The sequence below is a fragment of the Pleurodeles waltl genome, chromosome 8 (genome assembly GCF_031143425.1).
Source record: "Pleurodeles waltl isolate 20211129_DDA chromosome 8, aPleWal1.hap1.20221129, whole genome shotgun sequence".
NCBI classification, from domain to species: Eukaryota; Metazoa; Chordata; class Amphibia; order Caudata; family Salamandridae; genus Pleurodeles; species Pleurodeles waltl.
The window spans coordinates 127,036,311-127,062,376 of NC_090447.1; the positions used below are offsets into that span (position 1 = coordinate 127,036,311).

A 26,066-nucleotide genomic window follows, 5' to 3' on the forward strand; every position below is an offset into this window, starting at 1 on the left:
AGCCAACAAGATGCCAAAACAATTTCCATGATTCCTTGACTGAGGTTTCAGAGGCCATTTCCCCATGTCAGTCCACCGGGGTCAACGTGAGAGGCACAGCGGTTACGCTCACCACAATATTACCACCACCACCACCCCAATGAAGTTCAACAGCATCCAAGGTGCACTCGCACATGTAGAACACGTGTTCGCATGTCGGCCAATGCTTGAGGAAGTGTGTGAGGAACACCGAAGCCACGGAACACTGGCCAAGCATTCTGAAGGGCAAAGCGTTTGTGAAATAGGTCGGAAAGCTGAAGTGCGTGCACCTCCCCTCTGGGCGCTTCCAAAGATAACCTCCATGCTCTGAGAGGATCTTTGTAAAATGTGCTCACAGACGGCACAGATATAATTGCCTGCACCGCATTTCCTCTTTCCGTGATATGTTAATTTGCATTTAGATCGAACCTGGAAACTGAGAGGTTCCCAGCCTGTCCCAGAACCGTAGCTTCTTCACCCACTGCCACAATGGCCTCCATCTTGAATTTGTAGCAAATGTTTTAAGCTCTACTGCAACTGCTTGATTTTCAGATGGACAATGTCTGCCAGACAGGACATCTCGGTCCATAAGTCCTTCAATGTACATGTGTCTGTGCAAATCCTTCAGTAAGAGTACAGAACAGGCAGAATATTAAATTGATCCAGTAAGGATGGTTCAAATGCAGCCTCCCTTACACCCTATCGTCTTTTTGTGTTCTTTTCTATGCACAATAACAAAGGTATGCAGATTTTTTTCTTTGAAAATTTTCCTTTTACAACTTATTTCTGTCTACAATGATACTGCTGATAATGCACAGCAGAACAAATCTATTATTGTGAAGTACATATTTTGCGGAACCCATCTGCCCGTGTTAAATAAGCATATATGTTCAACCTAAATTGTTGCCAAATTCATAATTTTCCTGTGAAAGTGATGAAAGGAGAAACTTTGCAACCGTTTAAAAAATGTTCATAAAAATCTTCAAAGGTTGCCAACAAATGTGCATCTTTGCACATCATGTTACACTGACCCAGTTGTCTAATTATATATCTAAGGGGGCATCATTTGCTGCACGTGCACAAAAAGCATTTGCAACGCAATAGGTCTCACATTTGGGGAAGTTAGAGCTATGTCTACGTCTACGTGTGTTGTAAATGACAATATCTTTTACCTATGTGTTTTAATTTGGACTGTAGTGGATGTATGCCAGATGCCACAGCAATCGTCCTAGGCCTTTCGCTGCAGGAGAGAGGACACAACTAGGCCACCATCTTGGGAGTGTTTTTCCTATGGACTGGCTGTGATACCCTAGAGATGCAACCCTTTCTAGTGTGTTTAAGTAACCATTTATAGCACCAAACAAGCCACAAAGAAGCATCTTTGTGAAATTTAACCCTGAGAATGTGGGGATCAAAAGTTAGGAGCAAAGAAAATGAGGCAGCCATATATTTATGTGTGTTAAACTTTCAAAGGAATTATATCTCTACATTGGCAATACCAGCCTGTAAAGAAATGGCTCCCTGTTGCAGTTACCCCCCACTTTTTGCCTGATACTGATGCTGACTTGACTGAGAAGAGTGCTGGGACCCTGCTAACCAGGCCCCAGCACCAGTGTTCCTTCACCTAAAATGTACCATTGTATCCACAATTGGCACACCCTGGCATTCAGATAAGTCCCTTGTAACTGGTACTTCTAGTACCAAGGGCCCTGATGCCAAGGAAGGTCTCTAAGGGCTGCAGCATGTCTTATGCCACCCTGGAGACCTCTCACTCAGCACAGACACACTGCTTACAAGCCTGTGTGTGCTAGTGAGAACAAAATGAGTAAGTCGACATGGCACTCCCCTCAGGGTGCCATGCCAGCCTCTCACTGCCTATGCAGTATAGGTAAGACACCCCTCTAGCAGGCCTTACAGCCCTAAGGCAGGGTGCACTATACCATAGGTGAGGGTACCAGTGCATGAGCATGGTACCCCTACAGTGTCTAAACAAAACCTTAGACATTGTAAGTGCAGGGTAGCCATAAGAGTATATGGTCTGGGAGTCTGTCAAACACGAACTCCACAGCACCATAATGGCTACACTGAAAACTGGGAAGTTTGGTATCAAACTTCTCAGCACAATAAATGCACACTGATGCCAGTGTACATTTTGTTGTAAAATACACCACAGAGGGCACCTTAGAGGTGCCCCCTGAAACTTAACCAACTATCTGTGTAGGCTGACTGGTTCCAGCAGCCTGCCACACTAGAGACATGTTGCTGGCCCCATGGGGAGAGTGCCTTTGTCACTCTGAGGCCAGTAACAAAGCCTGCACTGGGTGGAGATGCTAACACCTCCCCCAGGCAGGAGCTGTGACACCTGGCGGTGAGCCTCAAAGGCTCACCCCTTTGTCACAGCCCAGCAGGGCACTCCAGCTTAGTGGAGTTGCCCGCCCCCTCCGGCCACGGCCCCCACTTTTGGCGGCAAGGCTGGAGGGAACAAAGAAAGCAACAAGGAGGAGTCACTGGCCAGTCAGGACAGCCCCTAAGGTGTCCTGAGCTGAAGTGACTCTAACTTTTAGAAATCCTCCATCTTGCAGATGGAGGATTCCCCCAATAGGGTTAGGATTGTGACCCCCTCCCCTTGGGAGGAGGCACAAAGAGGGTGTACCCACCCTCAGGGCTAGTAGCCATTGGCTACTAACCCCCCAGACCTAAACACGCCCTTAAATTTAGTATTTAAGGGCTACCCTGAACCCTAGAAAATTAGATTCCTGCAACTACAAGAAGAAGGACTGCCCAGCTGAAAACCCCTGCAGCGGAAGACCAGAAGACGACAACTGCCTTGGCTCCAGAAACTCACCGGCCTGTCTCCTGCCTTCCAAAGATCCTGCTCCAGCGACGCCTTCCAAAGGGACCAGCGACCTCGACATCCTCGGAGGACTGCCCCTGCTTCGAAAAGACAAGAAACTCCCGAGGACAGCGGACCTGCTCCAAGAAAAGCTGCAACTTTGTTTCCAGCAACTTTAAAGAACCCTGCAAGCTCCCCGCAAGAAGCGTGAGACTTGCAACACTGCACCCGGCGACCCCGACTCGGCTGGTGGCGATCCAACACCTCAGGAGGGACCCCAGGACTACTCTGATACTGTGAGTACCAAAACCTGTCCCCCCTGAGCCCCCACAGCGCCGCCTGCAGAGGGAATCCCGAGGCTTCCCCTGACCGCGACTCTTTGAACCTAAAGTCCCGACGCCTGGGAGAGACCCTGCACCCGCAGCCCCCAGGACCTGAAGGACCGGACTTTCACTGGAGAAGTGACCCCCAGGAGTCCCTCTCCCTTGCCCAAGTGGAGGTTTCCCCGAGGAATCCCCCCCTTGCCTGCCTGCAGCGCTGAAGAGATCCCGAGATCTCTCATAGACTAACATTGCGAACCCGACGCTTGTTTCTACACTGCACCCGGCCGCCCCCGCGCCGCTGAGGGTGAAATTTCTGTGTGGACTTGTGTCCCCCCCGGTGCCCTACAAAACCCCCCTGGTCTGCCCTCCGAAGACGCGGGTACTTACCTGCAAGCAGACCGGAACCGGGGCACCCCCTTCTCTCCATTCTAGCCTATGCGTTTTGGGCACCACTTTGAACTCTGCACCTGACCGGCCCTGAGCTGCTGGTGTGGTGACTTTGGGGTTGCTCTGAACCCCCAACGGTGGGCTACCTTGGACCAAGAACTAAGCCCTGTAAGTGTCTTACTTACCTGGTTAACCTAACAAATACTTACCTCCCCTAGGAACTGTGAAAATTGCACTAAGTGTCCACTTTTAAAACAGCTATTTGTGAATAACTTGAAAAGTATACATGCAATTTTGATGATTTGAAGTTCCTAAAGTACTTACCTGCAATACCTTTCGAATGAGATATTACATGTAGAATTTGAACCTGTGGTTCTTAAAATAAACTAAGAAAAGATATTTTTCTATCCAAAAACCTATTGGCTGGATTTGTCTCTGAGTGTGTGTACCTCATTTATTGTCTATGTGTATGTACAACAAGTGCTTAACACTACTCCTTGGATAAGCCTACTGCTCGACCACACTACCACAAAATAGAGCATTAGTATTATCTCCTTTTGCCACTATCTTACCTCTAAGGGGAACCCTTGGACTCTGTGCATGCTATTCCTTACTTTGAAATAGCACATACAGGGCCAACTTCCTACATTGGTGGATCAGCGGTGGGGTACAAGACTTTGCATTTGCTGGACTACTCAGCCAATACCTGATCACACGACAAATTCCAAAATTGTCATTAGAAATGCATTTTTGCAAATTGAAATTTTTCTAAATTCTTAAAAGTCCTGCTAGGGCCTTGTGTGTTAAGTCCCTGTTTAGCATTGTCTTTTAGAGTTTAAAAGTTTGAAATTAGATTCTAGAAACAGTTTTAGATTCTTTAAAAAGTCTTCCAACTTTTAGCAAAATAATGTCTGATACAGAGATGAATGTGGTGGAACTCGACACCACACCTTACCTCCATCTTAAGATGAGGGAGCTAAGGTCTCTCTGTAATATAAAGAAAATAACCATTGGCTCCAGACCTACCAAAATTCAGCTCCAGGAGCTGTTGGCAGAGTTTGAAAAAGCCAACCCCTCTGAGGAAGACTTCACAGAGGAAGAAATTAGTGACTTGGAGGGCAATTCCCCCCTTCCAGTCCTAAATAGGGAGACCAGGGCCTCTCAAGCCCTGTCTCCAAAAATGATAGTCAGAAATGTTGCTTCCCTCACAGGAGGGTCCAGCATTTCTGAAATCACTGAGGATGCTCTCAGTGAAGATGACCCCCTGTTAGCCAGGATGGTCAAAAGATTGGCTTTGGAAAAGCAGCTCCTAGCCATAGAAAGGGAAAGAAAAGAGATGGGCCTAGGTCCCATCAATGGTGGCAGCAACTTAAATAGGGTCAGAGATTCTCCTGACATCCTAAAAATCCCCAAAGGGATTGTAACAAAATATGAAGATGGTGATGACATCACCAAATGGTTCACAGCTTTTGAGAGGGCTTGTGTAACCAGAAAAGTGAACAGATCTCACTGGGGTGCTCTCCTTTGGGAAATGTTCACTGGAAAGTGTAGGGATAGACTCCTCACACTCTCTGGAAAAGATGCAGAATCTTATGACCTCATGAAGGGTACCCTGATTGAGGGCTTTGGATTCTCCACTGAGGAGTATAGAATTAGATTCAGGGGGGCTCAAAAATCCTCGAGCCAGACCTGGGTTGATTTTGTAGACTACTCAGTAAAAACACTAGATGGTTGGTTAACTGGAAATGAAGTGTGTGACTATGTTGGGCTTTATAATTTGTTTATGAAAGAACACATTTTAAGTAACTGCTTCAATGAAAAGTTGCATCAGTATCTGGTAGACCTAGGTCCAATTTCTCCCCAAGAATTGGGAAAGAAGGCAGACCACTGGGTCAAGACTAGAGTAACCAAAACTTCCACTGGGGGTGACCAAAAGAAAGGGGTTACAAAAACTCCCCAGGAGAAAGTGGGTAACACTAGAAACAAAGAAAAAGAGTCCTCTGTAGGCCCCCAAAAACCAGAACAGGTGGGTGGGCCCCAAGACACAACCCAAAACAAAGGTGGGTACCAGGGTAAGAACTGGGATGCCACTAAGGCCTGGTGCCACAACTGTAAACAGTCTGGGCACCACACCAAGGACACTTCTTGTCCCAAAAACAAACCCCAGAACAAAATTCCTGGGGTAACCAGTGTAGCCATGGGAGATGACTCCTCAGATGAGGAGGTCTTCCTAGCCTTCAACTGGAAACAGGGCCCAACAGGTGAGTTGGAGATTCCAGAGGGAAGTAGACACTTCCACCACCTACTGGTGAATGGAATCCCAACCACTGCCCTGAGAGACACTTGTGCCAGTCACACTATTGTGCATGACAGGCTGGTGCTCTCAAACCAGTACATCCCAGGTGAGACTGCCAGGGTAAGAGTTAGCCTAGATAGGGTCACTAAGAGGCCTGTGGCTTTAGTGCCCATAGAGGTGGGTGGCACTCTTAGCTGGAGAAGGGTAGTAGTCAGTACAGACCTCCCCCTTGATTGTCTCCTTGGAAATGACTACCCAGAGGTTAGTCAGAGCCCAAGAGAGAAACTGGTACAGTGCCAGTCCTCTCCCAAGGATTCTGGAAGTCCTGCCTCTGCAGTAAATGCAAGCAGGCCCCAGAAGAAGAAGAAAAGAAAACAGAGTAGGAAGGGTGGACAACCTTTAGCCAAGGTTACAGCAAGCCAAGGAGATTCTGCTCCAGTAGGGGAGAACTCCAAAAATGGCCCTGATAAAGTCCAACCTGACCCACAAGAAGTCCTGGCTAGTCAGGCAACTGTTAAACCTGAGTGGGTGGCTCCTCAGCTAACAGAAGAAAGAGTGGAAGAAGGGTGTTTACTACAAGATGTGGTAACCCCCCACTCCAATACAGCAGACAGGCAACCTGAACCCAAAGAAGCCTGTAACTTAGCCCCTTCCCTTTTAGGTGAAGAGCTAAAGGTGTGGTTCTGGGCACTGACAGCTGTCAGTGGCCTCTGCTGGGTGTTAGCCTTTATGGCTGCACTATCCTTAGCATGGTGGTCTGACCCCATGCCAAATAGCAAGTTAGGCCCCCTGACCCTATTGGTCATGGTGGGGTTACTCCAGCTCTGGGTAACCTCTCTGGGTAAGCTAGGGGTAACCCTGGCCAAGATAAGGTTAGCAGAGGTGGATACCTCTAAGACCAAAATAGAAAGAATGGGTGGAGACATTGAAGAGGCAGACAAGAGGCAATTCAGACTAGGTCCTATCACTGTGGAAGTAGGTCAGTTCCCCAAAGGGAATGACCTGAACAGAAGGATGTAAGGCAGAGTAGGCCCTGCAACTAACCAGCCTATTTCTCCTACTCTTCCTCGCCTGACAGACTAGGAAGACTCTCCCAGCTTGGGCTGAGTCTCCTGGCCTGTGGGCTGGGGGGGGCTTGTGTAAAGAAATGGCTCCCTGTTGCAGTTACCCCCCACTTTTTGCCTGATACTGATGCTGACTTGACTGAGAAGAGTGCTGGGACCCTGCTAACCAGGCCCCAGCACCAGTGTTCCTTCACCTAAAATGTACCATTGTATCCACAATTGGCACACCCTGGCATTCAGATAAGTCCCTTGTAACTGGTACTTCTAGTACCAAGGGCCCTGATGCCAAGGAAGGTCTCTAAGGGCTGCAGCATGTCTTATGCCACCCTAGAGACCCCTCACTCAGCACAGACACACTGCTTACAAGCCTGTGTGTGCTGGTGAGAACAAAATGAGTAAGTCGACATGGCACTCCCCTCAGGGTGCCATGCCAGCCTCTCACTGCCTATGCAGTATAGGTAAGACACCCCTCTAGCAGGCCTTACAGCCCTAAGGCAGGGTGCACTATACCATAGGTGAGGGTACCAGTGCATGAGCATGGTACCCCTACAGTGTCTAAACAAAACCTTAGACATTGTAAGTGCAGGGTAGCCATAAGAGTATATGGTCTGGGAGTCTGTCAAACACGAACTCCACAGCACCATAATGGCTACACTGAAAACTGGGAAGTTTGGTATCAAACTTCTCAGCACAATAAATGCACACTGATGCCAGTGTACATTTTGTTGTAAAATACACCACAGAGGGCACCTTAGAGGTGCCCCCTGAAACTTAACCAACTATCTGTGTAGGCTGACTGGTTCCAGCAGCCTGCCACACTAGAGACATGTTGCTGGCCCCATGGGGAGAGTGCCTTTGTCACTCTGAGGCCAGTAACAAAGCCTGCACTGGGTGGAGATGCTAACACCTCCCCCAGGCAGGAGCTGTGACACCTGGCGGTGAGCCTCAAAGGCTCACCCCTTTGTCACAGCCCAGCAGGGCACTCCAGCTTAGTGGAGTTGCCCGCCCCCTCCGGCCACGGCCCCCACTTTTGGCGGCAAGGCTGGAGGGAACAAAGAAAGCAACAAGGAGGAGTCACTGGCCAGTCAGGACAGCCCCTAAGGTGTCCTGAGCTGAAGTGACTCTAACTTTTAGAAATCCTCCATCTTGCAGATGGAGGATTCCCCCAATAGGGTTAGGATTGTGACCCCCTCCCCTTGGGAGGAGGCACAAAGAGGGTGTACCCACCCTCAGGGCTAGTAGCCATTGGCTACTAACCCCCCAGACCTAAACACGCCCTTAAATTTAGTATTTAAGGGCTACCCTGAACCCTAGAAAATTAGATTCCTGCAACTACAAGAAGAAGGACTGCCCAGCTGAAAACCCCTGCAGCGGAAGACCAGAAGACGACAACTGCCTTGGCTCCAGAAACTCACCGGCCTGTCTCCTGCCTTCCAAAGATCCTGCTCCAGCGACGCCTTCCAAAGGGACCAGCGACCTCGACATCCTCGGAGGACTGCCCCTGCTTCGAAAAGACAAGAAACTCCCGAGGACAGCGGACCTGCTCCAAGAAAAGCTGCAACTTTGTTTCCAGCAACTTTAAAGAACCCTGCAAGCTCCCCGCAAGAAGCGTGAGACTTGCAACACTGCACCCGGCGACCCCGACTCGGCTGGTGGCGATCCAACACCTCAGGAGGGACCCCAGGACTACTCTGATACTGTGAGTACCAAAACCTGTCCCCCCTGAGCCCCCACAGCGCCGCCTGCAGAGGGAATCCCGAGGCTTCCCCTGACCGCGACTCTTTGAACCTAAAGTCCCGACGCCTGGGAGAGACCCTGCACCCGCAGCCCCCAGGACCTGAAGGACCGGACTTTCACTGGAGAAGTGACCCCCAGGAGTCCCTCCCCCTTGCCCAAGTGGAGGTTTCCCCGAGGAATCCCCCCCTTGCCTGCCTGCAGCGCTGAAGAGATCCCGAGATCTCTCATAGACTAACATTGCGAACCCGACGCTTGTTTCTACACTGCACCCGGCCGCCCCCGCGCCGCTGAGGGTGAAATTTCTGTGTGGACTTGTGTCCCCCCCGGTGCCCTACAAAACCCCCCTGGTCTGCCCTCCGAAGACGCGGGTACTTACCTGCAAGCAGACCGGAACCGGGGCACCCCCTTCTCTCCATTCTAGCCTATGCGTTTTGGGCACCACTTTGAACTCTGCACCTGACCGGCCCTGAGCTGCTGGTGTGGTGACTTTGGGGTTGCTCTGAACCCCCAACGGTGGGCTACCTTGGACCAAGAACTAAGCCCTGTAAGTGTCTTACTTACCTGGTTAACCTAACAAATACTTACCTCCCCTAGGAACTGTGAAAATTGCACTAAGTGTCCACTTTTAAAACAGCTATTTGTGAATAACTTGAAAAGTATACATGCAATTTTGATGATTTGAAGTTCCTAAAGTACTTACCTGCAATACCTTTCGAATGAGATATTACATGTAGAATTTGAACCTGTGGTTCTTAAAATAAACTAAGAAAAGATATTTTTCTATCCAAAAACCTATTGGCTGGATTTGTCTCTGAGTGTGTGTACCTCATTTATTGTCTATGTGTATGTACAACAAGTGCTTAACACTACTCCTTGGATAAGCCTACTGCTCGACCACACTACCACAAAATAGAGCATTAGTATTATCTCCTTTTGCCACTATCTTACCTCTAAGGGGAACCCTTGGACTCTGTGCATGCTATTCCTTACTTTGAAATAGCACATACAGGGCCAACTTCCTACACAGCCTAACTTTTAAAAACATTGACTGTACACAAGGAGAATAACAGAAGAGCCAGCTTAACTGCAAATTAATTATAGCGATTTTGTTAAGAAGTGCACCTGCTTTGCAGTGCTATGAAATTCCCAGACTGCCCTAACACGCACCAGATAAGGAAGCCTTGGGTAGAGGATGTGGCTTGAGGGAAGAGCTGCCAACCTTGGAGCTGGGGAACACGGTTCGAGTCTCGGCGCCAGCTCAACATCATGTGAGTCAGGGCAAATCACTCCATCTCCTCTTGCTACCAAAAATTAATGTGTTCTTGTGTAACGTAACCGGTGCTCATGTAAAGCGCTGTAATACCTTTGTATAGAGTTCGCACTAACTGAACTCCATCTGAAGAGACCTAATTTACATCCAAAGGCTAGACGTTTTTTGCTACCAAGCTTGAGGCAATTAAGTGCTTGGGTCTGGAGTCACGACTCTTTTTGGACCATTTTGGAGACAACACCTTTTGCCATCTTCCTGCCTAGAACAAATCTTGTGCTTGATCAGTGACCCTCTGGAGTTCATCAAGAGCATGTGTTATTGCCTAGTGTTAAGCTCTACTCATGTAAGTTGGTTAATGCACCCACTGCTGAGGTCTTGACAGAGCGAGAATGTCACAGATTGACAAACCAAGGAAGACGAAGAAACAACATACCGCCATGAGCGAAGTGGCAAGGAAAAAGAAAAAATAGTGCATCACACTCAGGTATCTTCCTGATCGTGCAATAATCCATGTAACACGGTCAGTCTCCAAGGCAGTAACAAAACAGCCTGAAAGCGGGCCAAACGTAATGCATTTACCAATGACATCAAGGGATTTTTGAAAGGCAGGCCCAGGCGCGAATGAAGGTGCAGTGCATGAGATGGGCATGATTAAAGACCTCAGAATAGATTACAACAGGTCGAGAAGAGTAGTGCCTGTGCACTGCTTTGCTCGACCTAAAAATAGGTGGTAATGCCTTAAAAAAACACAATCCCTACTTCACTTTGGCTACAAACTGAAAGGAGGACAGATCGGGAACCCACACTACCTGCCACTCAAGGCAGTTCTGGGACTTGAGAGACATGCACAGAACTTGAAGTTAAAAGAAAACAATTAGTAAAACAAACATTGGCAAAACCAATAGCTTGCACCACATTAGACGACCTTTTGGCTTTGCCAATGCTTGATTCTAATGCTAACCCCTTCGTCCCTCAGCACAAAAAAATAAAAATTGTGTTGCTTGGGCAAGGCGGTGACTAACAGTATATCTTTTTGCCCGGGGCTTTGGAAATCTTTTCACCTGAGGTGGGTCAAGGGTATTCATTACTTGGGTTCCTTGATTTCAAGCAAAGGCTATTCTTCGTGTATTTAATGCTGCTCACGCACCTTGAGTGTGTTTTACTCTTGCAGCAACAGCATTCTTAAATAAGCGCTATGCTAGCACAATGCAGACTTTTAGTGCAAAGGGAGGCATTCCTGTGTGCGCTTCACATTTTAAGTGCAATGCAATTCCAATAAACTGAGTGTCTTGGTATTTCGGTTCGGTCTAGTCCTACGGATGGAAAGAAATTAAGGAATAGCTGTGCTTCCGCTGTGGTGGGCATAAAGATGAAGTGATGGGTTATATTCATGGGACCGATGCTCTCAGAGTCATTCCTGGGATTTAAAATTCCCTTTTATCATTCCTCCTCACCAGGTCCACGTATGAATACAAATAGACTCGTTTGAAACAAATGTCACTGGGTATTGGATACACAGACCAGATATTTCACTAGGAACTGATGCACAACTCAACTTTTCTGAAAATGGAGATAAATGTTAAAGACGAGCGAATACTTCTATAAAAAAATAATGTGAATTTGGAGCTGGGCTACACTCAACAATCATCCCCATGAATTCTGCTGCAAATATGAAGATGGCCCGATGATCTTCATCTATTTCACCCCCAGCAAGAGCACACACGACATCTTTTCTGCTACTGATCTCTGCTGTGAATACCCTCCACTGTGCGTAAACCAATAAGGAGCCAGCAGAGATCGCTCTAGGAGAGGAAAGCCATAGATTGCAACCCCAGAGGTCAATGAAATGAGCACCGTTGTAGGTAATGGGAACACACATTACCTGCAGCATCAGAACACAACAGGGATCTCAGTTTGCGAGTGCCGCTGAAATGCAAGCGCTATTACTATCCAGTACAGGTTCACGCTACCCTTACCTCCATCGTTATCCTTTCCGTCGCTGCAGCCCGTTTCCATAGAGGTATCGCAGCCCGCGCCTCTCCAGCCCAGCTGGCAGACACAGCTCCATCCGTTGAGGTCCAGGGTGCACCTGCCGTTGCCATTACACAAGCCGGGGCAGCCCTCTGCAAGGCAAGCATGCACAGGATTTGAACCACGCTCAGGGTAAGGAGGAGACTTCTGCTAGGAGATCCAGAATTAGGTGACCAGATGACTCCACGTCATCCGAGCACCATGATTCCAGTCCTGGATTTCCAACAATTCAACAAACATGCATTGTGGGAGTTGCAGTCTTGGTTCCTTACAAATCAATCAAATGTACTAAAGCAGAAGACTGGGCTTCTATGAGGAGGCTCAGGACTGGGACATTTTCAGAGGAGCAATTGCCTATTTTACCCTTATCACATGCGACTTTTTTGGGTGACTGTTGTTTGGAGATCTGGACATTTTTTATTTGTGGTTTTAATAACTGTAGACCATTGCTGCACTATAAAAATAAAAAAAGTTGCCACATTTGCTACATGAAGCAGGTGGAAACAGCTGAAGTAGCTAATGATGGGGGACGACGGGTGACTGCTGGGAAGGGAAAAGCAAAGGCTGGTTGGGACAAGCCCTGGGGGCGGGAGCTCAGGTTCAGGGCTAGTGGTTGACAACTCGCGTCTGGCCATCAACAGGCACCACAGTCAGGGTGCTATCAATATGTCACTGCACACCACACACCCTGTGGGAGATTATTAACTCTGCAACTGAGTCAGGTGAGACATCACTAGGGTTCAGTCAGTTCAGGCTGAGCTAGAGGGCTCCAAATGACTATACTTTCAGTAATAAAAGTTTTTTAACCTGGGAAGCTGTGCGTGCTTTGTAGGACGAGAGGCGTTTTCCAGCACAGACTGCAACTCTCAACCTGGCAGAATAAATTCCACCCACGTGCCAACAATGTAACAAAAAAACCTGATACACACAAATACTATAACAATGAAAACCGGTAGGTCATTTACATTTCTGCAACCAGAGCACACCGCTTGATCCAGTAATTTGGACCCTCCCTCCATCCCCAAAAGAGCATAAAATAAAGGTTTTAAAGGCTGCCTGCTTCCCTCGTCTACATCTGGCCAGGTCCAGTCGTAAAACAGCTGAACTGCAGCTGCAAACACATCTCGCTCTTGGCTCAGCTGCAAAGAGGTGATGTTTGTAAGAAGGCCTGTTCCATGTCTGCGTCCTAATGGGACGTTTTGGCTTCATGTTTTCACGTTCGCCGCATGTTTAACGCAGCCCAACAACAGTCACACGTCACAGAAACAATGGTGCAAAAAATATCAGCCAAGGGGCCAAGAGCGAGGAACAGAATGCATCGATTAAATTCAAGTTGGACTCTGGCATCCTTGAAAGGCTGGTCAGGAATTGCTTATTAACCAAAAAGGCGATTTCTTTTCTAGTTTTTCCTACTGTCTAGTTCCTACACTCCCTTCTGCCCAATGCGCTGCCCAGTGGGCAGTGTGGCCATGTTTCACCCATCACAATCCTTAATTGAAGGCCCCAGTTATGGCACTGGGTGCGAGTCACCTCAATCCTTCGGTCCCGGTCCCCTTAGACATTTGGGTGCAGGTGCTGGGAACCCTAGTGATGTTCAGATGTTTGCCGCACACAGCTTGCATTGTTTCGACAGCCGAAAACATCTTCATTTGTCCCATATTAGGAGTAGTTCATTCAGTCCTGTCTTTTTGCACTGAGCTGCTTATGAGATTTTCTTTTCCAGTCTGAATTGCTGGGATGCAAGTATAATCTCGGTACACAAAGACAAACAAGCATTGGCAACGTCAATAGGTCTGGGGTTACCTGCCAGCCTTTTGGCTTTGTCAATTCTTTTTTAGTCTTTTCTTGATTTTTGTAAAAAGTTATTGTTAGGGGAGCTGGCGGGACAATGGCCAAAGTGGCCTGACCCAATGGCCCATGCTGAAGTGAGCGAAAGATGCATGTGAATGACACATCAACAGACCAATGAATGAAGCAGCCTGGCTGAAAATGTGAGTGAGAGAGAGAGAGGGAGAGGGGGGAGAGACAGAGTTTACTTTTAGTAAAATCAAAATATCTTAGCTAACACCAGACCTTTAGAAAAAAAAAATTAAAATAGTACAATCTGATATCAAAGCAACATCCGTCACACATTTGGTCAGCAAGCCTTCTGCTGGCGCTGTCAGGACATAAAAAATAAGATTTGTTTGTGGGACTCTTGGCCAAGTGATTTAGGCATTCCTATGAACCAAACTGACTGGTTCTCTGAGAAGAGGCTTCTGAACTCTACTGAGAAGTGAACCCGGGACAGCTTTTAATCCATGCACATTCTTTCGCCAAAGTCATTCAGACTGACTTGAACCGATTAAACACTCGTCCCCTACCCCCCACCCATCCGAAATGAGGTAGCTGAACTTGAAAACAAAACCACACATCTTCAGGAGACCAATCACCTACAAATGCACAGCAAGCACCAGCCCAAGTAAAGGGGCTTGTAGTTAAGAGTGAGCTTAGCAACGAATACTCAGGTTTCTAATGGAGATAATGCACTCTGATGACAAGTGAATGGTTTTCTAGCAGCCCACTTAACCCGGAGGAATGCTGCATTCTACAAACACCAGGCATCTCACATCTCTTGGTCATGAAAGAAAGAAAAGCTTTCAGGAGTAAGATGGATATTTACAGGGGATCCAGAAAACGAGCAGATGTCCCCCCCCAGGACCCCCACACATGCCAAAACAAAGCAATCCCCCCAACCCCATCACACAAAACTTTTACCATCCGCCCTGAAACTCATGAGTTTTCTAAGGCCACACTCCATGTTGTTTACTATCAATTACCCACAGTGCCCGCTAGGGGAAATCCTATGGAACGGGGTCAGGCATGGCACTAAGGGCAGTGTCCGCCAGGGCTGCCTTTTGCGCTTAAAAGCGCATTGAAGTAGGCAGGGTTCTCAGTCGACCGCCTAAAGCTCCAATGAAGAAGTCGTCATTACTTGAATATAGATCCCGATGAGGGCATAGCGTTGACCGTGTTCAAAGAAAATTAACTTTACTAAACAAAACAAGAAATCCCCGTCACAGATGCAGTAATCTAAGCGCAAATTAAGCGCACAGCATCTCAGGGCGGCCTGGTTTTAGTACTTACTCAAAACCCGAAGCCAGCAGGCACCAGCAGCTCAGGGAGGGTGAGGTGGCGATGCCCACTACTGGCCAATTCCAGGGGGTTTTAGTTGAAGATCTAACCAGGAAGTAGCTTAGCTTTGACAGACGGGCAAATGCACAACCTGCCTTACACATATACACTCACTGGACAGAAAGGACGCTCACAGCGCCGGGTGCATGTTCAGGGAAATTAACGTACCTCGGAACCAACAAATGTACTTCAATATGTACAAAGGAAATTGACCGAAAAGAGAAGCCATTCTAGCTTAGGACACGGATGACGGGAGACGAGCGCATCATTAAGTGAATGCGAAAAGAATAAATACTGAAACTGGAGAAATCTGGAACGCGCACTGAAAACTCTTCTTAACCAGGCAGTCTGATTCGCAAAAAAAAGGACATTCACAGACAAGCTACAGAGTCAAAAGAAATAGAATGCATAATTAAGGTGCTTCTGAAATTAAGACTGCATCACTCGCCCTGGATAATCAACAACAAACTACATGTCAAAATACATTATTCGAGACGAGACAACTCCCAAATGAAACTTATAATTTGTTCAAATAATAATGTACATACAGAGACACACACAGTATAATATGCTATTTTCTTAAGTCAACTGTCTTGTACTGTGGAAATAAACTCGAATCTGACGTGTGCACTAAAGTAATAAATATGTAAATATGTGTTTAACAGCACAGTTGATTTAAATTACAGGTTTTACTGGGCAACATTCATTCGCAATACCATGGTTATATAGTGATTGGCTATATAAGTGGCTGGGTATTTTTTGTGGCATCTGGCTGCACCTCAAAATGTATCAAATGTGCATCTCTGTGGTTTAAACTTGGGAACACCACCTGCATCTTTCAGATGATAACACAACATTAATCAAACAATAGCCCCACAGCAATCGGTGCTTCAGCTCCATCTGCACAAAACAAGATATCTGCTCCTGACTTTGATGGTCTGGGGACGAGGAGAGGTGGCAAAAAAGGAAAGGCTGAGGAAACACCAGTACAATGTAAGCGCAGAGAAGTTCAGAGCCCTTTCTGAGAACAAAGCCCCTGATGCAGTCTTTCTCCCAATTCACGCAAAGCCTAACCTTTCCAGGCCGCAGCGCGCGGAGTGCAGTGATGGGAACAGATAGCGTGTCATGACATTTTGATTTCTTTCGCTTACACAAAGACAATAGGAAAAAAATAAGGAAGGAAGACCATACAGTACCTTTCACTACCTTATCCAGATAGTGAGCTTGGGAGATAAAAGACAGGACATGTAAGGTAAGTGCTGTGCGGATTACTATGAAAGCGTGCAGCAGTGACAAAGGGGTGGAGGAAAAAGGAGGCGGTCACAAGACAGACCAATGGAGATGGAAGACAGACTAATTACCCAAAGTATACCACCCACTCCAATCTCCCAGTCAAGGAAAGGTGGAATGCTAGTTTGATTTCAATTGTGAGACTTAACAAGGTTTTTTTCGTGGAGGTGAGGTGTGCAGGGGGCACGCCACATCACATCCAATGGACAGGTGCTTTTTGTTAGATCAATTAGCACACAGCAACACAGTTCCTACAGGCTACAATTTTAACATCAGAGATAGGCAACATAAAAACTTTCAGGGAAGAATTTGTACTTTTTTCATTTATTCATAAAAGCCCACAAATGGTGCTTAATGGTGTAGTCTGCGGGCACACAGTCTTTATCTGGAAGGCATCTTCCTGCATGGTTTGGAAACAAGGCGCCTCTTCATATGGAAGGCACCTCTGCTGCATGGTTTGCATACAAGGTGCATCTTCGCCTGGAAAGCACCTTGGCTACATGGTTTGGATACAAGGTGCATCTTCGTCTAGAAGGCACCTCAGTTGTATGGCTTGGATACAAGGTGTTTCTCCATATGGAACCACCTCAGTTATATGGTCTGGATACAAGGTGTATCTCCATCTGGAAGGCACCTCAGTTGTATGGTTTGGATACAAAGTGTATTTCCACCTGGAAGGCACCTCAGTTGTATGTTTGGATACAAGGTACACTATAGGTCTCATATGGGATTTTTAAAATCCAAAATTAATACAGTAGTCAGGTGACCAATGAATATGGAATTTGAAAAATGTATCTCAATGTCACACACGTAGCTGCACCAATGTCTGCAACGGAGAGGCATCTTTGTGTCCATGATGGGTGGGGTGGATTGCATAGATCTCTTTGCATCAAACTCATTTCTCACTTCAAAACATGAGGTGAAAAAACATTATCAGGATGGTTGTGATTAATTGTTAACCCTTACTTGAGCATCACCACTGATCTTAGCATGGCTTAGGGTTTCAGTTTTCTAACTGCCCCTCCAGCAAAATTTCCCAAAACCTTAGTAAGGTGTGAAAAGCATCTGATGTTAATGCACCATAAAGACTCCCCTTTTCTACAACCACATTGGGCCAGTGCAGACTCAGTGGACAGGGATCAAACACCACCACTTCTATCCATCTCTTGCAGGGGGTCATCTCTTCATTCCTGGAGAGAAAATGAGGCTGGTCATACAATGCGCACACGCCACAAAGGTGGCCCAAAAGCTGTGGAGTAAATACTGGGATTTTCCTTAGAGTCCATGTTGAACTGATTGGCTGGGACATAAGTTTCTTCAGTTACAACAGATAAAGGAATTCTGAATACTTCTAGGTCTGGATTTAAAACCTCCCATGACCACCTCAGCTATGTTTAAGGTTGGTGGTGTAGTCATATGTGGACTGCTGCATTATACAGCAGCAATCTGTGACTGGCAGTCACACCTTAGAAAATACACTGTAGGGAGCCCTCACCATGCAAGCAAGCTGCACCAATTGTACTTTTTAAGTTTTTTACTTCCAGTCTTTGAGGATTTCCCACTTCTCCCAACTTCTACTTAGTATATCCTCAGCTTTGCATTCCACCATTTCCTTTCTTAGAACAGCACCCAAAGCCAATAAAACATTTTTCACCAGGCAAAACCAAAACAATTATTGGGAGAACAGTAATTGCTTCACTTTTTTGCCCACCATGTGTAAGAAAGGTAGATACATAAATATGTGCCCAGTGAAAAATGTCCTGGAATATGCATCTGAGTTTCTGCAATAGAGATTTGCCACAAGCTTCTGTGTCCATTTTTCATAGCATCAGTTACCATGACATGGGGGTGTCTCCATGACTCAGTGACATTCTATTTCTCAAAGCACCTGATAACCTACCTCTGAGTACCCTTCTATGCTTACTACCCATCCACAGTAGTCCAAAATGGCAACAGAAGCTTCCCTCCTCAGAAGCATTACTCGCTTTGTGTGGCAATGCGAGCAAGAGCACAAGCCGCGGCAATGGGGTGCGACATTTATCGATGGTAAAGTAGGTTAAGCAATGACAAACACAGAAGGGGCGACTGCAGCAGGGGAAGGTGCCATGCAGGAAAATCACACAAGGGAAATGCTTACCACACACTTAATGTAATTCCAAGTCAATGTCCTTTCATCTGTGCCAATATTACTGCCTTATTACTTTTCGTCTCTGTCACACTATTCAATTTTCGCTGACATTTATGACTTTCCAAATCGTTTTTACATTCTATAAATTTATCAATGACAAGCCGTCGTAAGATGAAGTTTGGCACTTCTGCGGCAGAAGCTTATGTTCAGATTAGGAGGTCGGTACACCTGCCTAACGCAGGGGTGTTTGCGTTCTCCATCCTGCTCGAGCGAGGCACAGTGACCAGAAGGGCAGGTGGAGGTGGAATTACTTCTCCCGTCCCAACAGGGGCTCTGTTTCCAGACTCAGGGTCCATCTTCTGAAAGTTATCACCCACCCCCAACATCCAAAGTGTACATCTTGAGATCCAAGCCCTTTGGCACCCAAGGTGATTCAGGGTCTGGAAATGTCAGGCACCTTCCCATAGCTGTTGCACTGCCCTTAGGTTGGTTTGTACTGGTATTTCCCCTCACATACTAAGGGCCTTTTGGTTGCGACCCATTATTTGAAGAAACAACAATCTGTCGGTCTCTTATCTTGTCTAAGAGCGCGTCCTAGATATTGCTTTTCATGCCTTTTTCCTTCAAACACTCACACAAACACACACAAGCGCATGGATGCCCACTATCTGAAGCGAATCCTTCCTTCCAATTTCACCCCTCAATACTTTCGGTGAAGATAAGGTGACATATGCATATCTCCTTCCCCGCTCTTGTCTCTCCTGTGAGCCCAGACACACCACCCTGATGCTGCAGTAAAGCCGAGCTTCAAACACAGAGGGAGCTGCATTCATGCGAGGGGCAAATAAGGGACCGATAAGTAGGAAGCAATAGGTTGCAGAACAAGCAAAACTGGTAAGCGCTCATCTGCATGCCTTGCCAGTGAGCAGACTGAGGTTTTGATGTCTTGTTGCTGTAGATACCTTACAGCTTTGTAACCTCACACAGATTGGGAAGAACCCTGAAGTGTTAGCCGAGAGCCAGCATGTTATTTTATATTACTAGCAGAAGCCTGCAGGGTTTGTGGAAGAAGCTACAGCAGCGTACAATGCACGAAACACTGCATGGACGTGCACCAGCATGGACCGTATTCACTCGTACAGGTCACCTGTGCGTGTAATGCAGGCACAAATATATGCCTGCTCCACAGGGCTGATATTGTATCATTACCTCGGCCCTCTACATCAGTGGTTCCCAACCTTTTGACTTCTGTGGACCCCAACTTTATCATTACTGGAACCCGAGGACCCCCACTGAATGCTTATTGGAATCCGGGGACCCCCACCAGTGAGTCATTACTGAAAGCTGGGGACCTAATCTGTTAATATTATTTAATTTTTTAAGCAGTCATGGACCCCCCCGGTGGTGTCCGGACCACAGGTTCGGAACCACTGGTCTAGATGAAATGCAAAATGTGCTAAAGTTATCTCTTTGTCTAGACAAACTCAACAAACTGAAGGTTTTGCTGCCCTGGCACAGAAGCAGACGGATGTCAAGAGGCTTTGCTCACCGTGTTCACTGGGGTGACTGCCCCAACAAAGGATGATCGACCTGTCATGGGTGTAGAGATGGGGTCGGGCATCTCCAGGGGACTTTGTGCAGGGAACCACATCCTGGTGTTTGATGTGTGTGTGTGGTTTGTGTACCTTTAGGTGACAGACATGTAGGCATTGAGAGGAATTGTCCAGAAAGACATCTTGTTTCTTAACAGATGCTTCGAGAGCATGAAGCCCCAGTATGCATCCAAGTCCTGTCCCCTCTCCAAGGTGGCTGCCAGCAGTTTCAGAAGTATAGATTCTTTGTCCATTAGTATCCAGGTATACATGAAGGGGCTCCCACTCTCTGCCTGGAGTGTTCTTGAGGGTTCTGGCTGTCACGAGCCAAACCATCACGGCCTGACCTTATCCTGTTTTCTTGGCCACATCATTTCACTTTGAGGCCTAGTTTGGGTCTGGCCTGCTACCAGATCAGGATGTCAGGAAGAGGCCAAACTGTGTATAAGGTTCCCCTTCAACTCCTGCATGTGCGTCCTGGAACCCTAAGTAGCTAAAAAAAAATCTGTGACTATAAGGTGAGAAAACTCTAAAATCACAGGCTATACCTCATTCCAAGGAGGAAAACTCAGGATGGGCGAGTACACAACACCGGGCAGTACCACACTCAGTGGCATTCACTCTTCCCATGGCTGTTTTATCACACTGAACTACCAAGACATTTAGAATGAGGGCCTTAACATTTCGGATTACGACTTATTAGAAGCTACTTTTAAAGGATGTATGTCTATATGTCCACTGTCAAGTCTGGTTGACTCTTGTTAAGCCAGAGAAACAAACAAATAACTTTTGAACCAACATCGCCATATTCACAGCTCTTTCAGCAATTCGCTGGAATATTTTTTCCTTTCTTTGGTGGGAGGCAGCACTTGCCGCCCTTGCGGTCCATTTTTTATTATAGTGCAGATGTCCTGGCCGCCATTACCCGCAAACGTGCAAAATTAGAAACTATACTAAACTGCTATTAGCGAGAGTCAAGGGGAACATCTAAGAAAGTGGCAAAAGTTAAGAAATGTAATTGGCATGCCAATCCACTTTTATTCAGTGCTGGCAACAATGTCCTTAATTTCAAGATCACAACCCCATCAGGAGCACTGGATACAAAAACGCTTTGCTCTTGGCGTGCCCTCTCTTAGGAAGACATTGTAGGCATCTATGTACTTTGCAAGAAGGGTGTGGGGGAAATGGGGCGCTCAAGTTTCGTTACGCCACTGCCAGCTGGGCGACTAGCCCCTCCCATACAAATAAAAGGCTGGCTGATCACAGCTCACACTCCACCTGCACCCAGAACGCAACAATACAAAAAAAACCACACATTCTCATCTCGCACCCAATGCAAACACGGGTATCCCATTAGCAAATGAAAGGACGCTTTGCCGTCTTCCCACATTAGAAATGCATGTTCTGAGGGGGCGGGGCCTACAGAGGCTTGAGCAGCCAGGCGCGCGCTTTTGTTCCCATTGCGCACGCGTCGCTTGGGCAGTTTTGGCGGGCTTTTGTCCGCTCGTACCGATGGTGCAGTGCTCGCCGTTCCAGCCCGGGCTGCACTCGCACTTGCCGTCGCGGCAGGTGCCGTGCTCGTTGCAGCGGGGGTGGCAGGCCCTCTGGTCGCAGGCCGCGCCCGCCCAGCCCTCGTCGCAGCGGCAGGAGCCTCCCACGCAGACGCCGTGGCCTCCGCAGTCCGCCGCGCAGACCTCTGTGGAGACAAGAGAGAGAGAGAGAGGGGCGGTCACTGTCACGCTCCGGCGGCCTCGAGGCGCTAACCCGAGGAAACAAAGGCAGGGGTCACCCCGCTAATCCCGTCGCGCCCCCGGGCCCTGCTGAAAGGGAGGGGCGTGGAGCGAGCAGGGTCCCCCCTCAGAAGACCGGGACAAAAGTCACATTTAATTAAAAACTGGTAAAGTGTGCACAGAGCGCTGCAGCCAATGGACTGGGTAAATGCAAACAGAGTTCAAGGGGCCCGGCTCGGCCAGATCTCACTATGGCGTGTTTGAGGATGTTGGGCGAGTTACAAGACCGTGTTTTTTTATTTCCAAATGGGGCTAGGGTGGGCTTGGGGAGGGGTCTCTCAGCCTCGTGTTACAAATCCCACTGGATGACCCCATCCATGCAAATGGCCAGTCACAGGGAAATGCGATTAAATGTAAACCAGGGTTACAGGCTAAATCTGTTCGATACACACTGGCGCTGAGAACATAAAAGACTGCTTATGACGACATAACCATGGTCAGCATCTCCCCGCCTTTCAGGTGCACACGCAGGATACATGTTGCAGAAACTTGATACTAAGCGCTATTAGAATGATGCGGGAAATGGGGCGGGGGGGGGTCATTTATGATCACATTGTGTGGCAAGGGAAGGCAAACTGTGGCAACAAAAGGCAAAACATGCAGCATATTATCCGATTAAAGGCACATGATGTAACAGATTCAGTAATCCCACCTACACACGTTGAAAATGTTAACACAACGTTGCTACAAATGAGATTCCCAAAACAAAGGCATGGGTTTCTCAGGAAAGAACATTTTTCATATTAAACACTTTTCCATTCAAAATGCTCTTCATTAACAAGTAATTATTTTGTCTTGCATCAAACTATAGAAAACTATTTTATTAAAACTCTCCTTGCTATCTCCAGAGTAATGGAGTCTGTCAAACATGTACGACTTAACATCTGTGCAAACTTCCTAAGTAAAAGGTATGCCTCTCTTATTCCTTACATCACTGTTCCAACAGTGTTAGAAGTGTTTTCCAGTTTTGGGTGCGAGGCCTCAAGAAGCACCTATTTTGCATTAGGGAACAACCCTGCAGAACATCACCTCACTTGCATTTTCATTAAGGATGTGTTTCGATAGGTGGTACTTTGGGATTCAAGACAGTGGGCCTTTAAAATAGATGCAGCCTGTTTAGGATTCTTCTTCTGGAGTCTCGATGTCCTGTTCAGACAAGCAGAAAACAGTGCCTGTGGTGCAAACATGAATTTGTGCGAAGTGAAACAAAACCTTTCCATTTTAAAAATGAATTATTCCTTACACTGTTTGAAATGCACTTCGTTGAAGTTTTTTTTTCTACTGCAGAATAAAGCCCTCCCCAAGTCCATCAACTCAGGATGTCACACTACTTCTGCTCAAATTATCACCTCTTCAAGTGCCCGAACACGATAATCAACAGCTGAAATGTGACCAGTTATCTTTTGCAAAACCTCAGGTGTGAGTGCACAGTATGTCATAGTTTTGATAACTGATCTCTGTAAGCTACAGGCAATTTTCTTGTTGAAAATTTCAAATGATACAGAAAACGGTGGATTGGGTTTTAAGAGTGGCAAACCCATATTTATGGTGGCAAAGCTGTAGCCGCAGAATCAGGCTTTCCCGTTGGCACCACAATAATAGGTTCACTTTTGGGCAAGGTCTGCATTTTAATACCAGATTAAACCATTTAAAAATATTTTTAAAATGTTTTAGATATTAGGAAAGGATTGATGACCACTGACACGTTTTTCAACTAAAATCTCGCCTCTGCAAGCCACCTGATCTTCATACAGCAGTGACACTTCCAGCAAGTGCTGGGCCCTTCTCAGGAGACCAGTACACCTGGCACCGCCCATTGCTTCTGTCTGTGCTACTAATGACAATTCAAAATGTGTATACATTAAAAATGACTAATACCAGCCAAGACCAAGCTATCCTTATAGCTTTGGGTGGCAAGTATTAGTCATTTTTAATGTATATAGCATTATTAAACAACTGTTGTTGTGTCCATTACAAAATTAGACAAGCAGCGCCATCATGTGGCTGGCTGTCATGAGTCCCGGTCTTGATGATTAAGTGGCGGTGCTGAGCACCGGAAAGCACCAGCTCAAATTGAGAACTGCTTTCAGCATTGTCCATGTGGCAACCTCACGGTACTAGTACTTTCACTCACTTTGCATACCTTCACCGTGGTGCATACGTAAATTTTCATTCTGACACTGGTCATAACCAACTTCACACGCACCAAATCACCTTCCTTAAATCTACAAACTTTCACACGATGGATACAGCCATATCTCACTTTGCTCTTTCTGCTGACTCTCCAGAATACCATGGTACAAGAATATCAAGGGAAAAAATATCGAAAGGCAAGAGCATATAGGGAAGTATTGCTTTACTGCTCGCAACTCCACATCTCCGTACACCTTGAAGATACAGCTATATATATATGTGGAGTTAACAAAATCGAGACATACTTACCAGTTGATTTTTTAATTTCGATATTTTGTTTTCGATATCATGTCATTGTTCAGGGTGCATGTTAGTTCTGTTCCTCAATTGCTCCACAAGGATGCCACCTTTCCCGATCTTCTCCAAAACACTGAATTTGTTTGGCCATCTCAGTCACAGCAGATCGTGCACTTCTCTGCCTCGCAGAGCTCTCAAAGGTGACACGCTATGTGGCTTACTGTGATACAGAAATAGCATAGATCTGATTGCGTCTAACTTGACACCAACTTGTTCATCTGCTTGGTTAGTTCACCCCCTTGACAACAGAGGTGACACCTCTTGTACATCACACCAGCATCTATTAGAAACACTTGCATTTTCTTGACTATTGTCAGACCACATTCCATACATAAACCCTTCACTAGAAAAAAATACTTGTGAGAAAAGTAACTAGATTACTTATATCAGGATCCCTCATAATCTTTGACTCCAAGGGCCATTGCTAACTTTTGAGCCACTAGTAACGCCTGAAACAGACTCGGAAAAATCAAAACACACCTTCCCCTAAACTAGGCTCAGGCATCTCACCTCCAACAGGGGAGGAAGCCTGAATTTCACCCCTTTATCATGCTGAGAACAGATGGGACAATTCTCTACCTACATTAAGCCTTAACTGCTTGGCCGCTGTACACATGGGAGAGTTTAGAAATAATTAGGACCCCTCAGCATGCAATGAGCACTGCTGTAGCATCCAAGGCTATTGGATAATGGTGGTGAGCAAAAGTTATTCACCAGAAAATTGCCTGGAGAAAAGGCTGGACATATGGTCATCACGCTTGCTGCACAGCGGGGGAATCGAGACTGGGATCTGCCACCTGTATATACACCTGTATATATTAGCACGATCATGGATATTAATTAAACTCAGGAGCGCATTTTATGAGGTTTATCACCTGAAGATCAGAAGTAAAACTGCCTCAAGATAGCAATATGTTGATGGAGATTTGTAGAGCGCTGTATTGATCCTCACAGACAAACAGCAATACCGAAATCATGCATTTGAGGACCTTGGGTCAGAGCACAACATATTGCACAGAACAAATGGACTTGGACCGGAGAGTCTAGCATGGTTGTTCGTTATGGAGGAGTGCCTCTACGCCGCTGAGGCTTTCCGGCAGCTTCAAAGCCACTCGGTGGCCCTGTGTCCTAAAAGGTTGTGTTTTACAAAGGCTGGGATCTACAGGACAGCAGCCTCACAGCGCCAGATTCTTTTCTAATAGGACAGTCCTTTGGTTCATTTGCAATCGACACCCAACTCTCAGCCTCCCCTTCAATTTCAGTGTGAACTTCATAGAGGGAATTAGACATGTGATGTGCCCTATGTCACCTTCTTGTACAAATGTTGCGCATTAATGGCTTCTAGTTACCTCTTCTATATTATCGTAGAGGCGTTGACATCGATGGATGAAAGGAACCGGCGACGCCCTCTACTATGCAATTTTCCATAATTGCTGAAATAAGTTCACTTTGATTTCATCTAACACCAATATTTGGGGGCATGTTTGCAAAAAAAAAAAAAAGCTTGATGAACGCAGATATGACAATCAATGTTCTGCTATGTCACTTTGGGGCTCCGAGCACCAAGTCATGAGTCCTAATTGGAGCTAATGTATAGCCGGTGCCCTCAGCTATCGACATGCAAGGATTGAGCAGGCGCTCTG

The 26,066-nt window shown here is 46.7% G+C and overlaps 1 protein-coding gene across 4 annotated transcripts in view; it reads right to left on the bottom strand.

Moving 5' to 3' along the window:
* TENM4 (teneurin transmembrane protein 4) overlaps positions 1-26,066 on the bottom strand; it is a 1,476,030-nt gene that overhangs the window by 129,014 nt on the left and 1,320,950 nt on the right. For all 4 annotated transcript variants that reach the window (XM_069203936.1, XM_069203935.1, XM_069203934.1 and 1 more), the window contains 2 exons: positions 21,654-21,839; positions 11,905-12,051 (listed from right to left, as the gene is read on the bottom strand). In XM_069203936.1, coding sequence (XP_069060037.1) covers positions 11,905-12,051; positions 21,654-21,839 — 333 coding nt within the window. The remainder of the gene's footprint in view (positions 1-11,904; positions 12,052-21,653; positions 21,840-26,066) is intronic.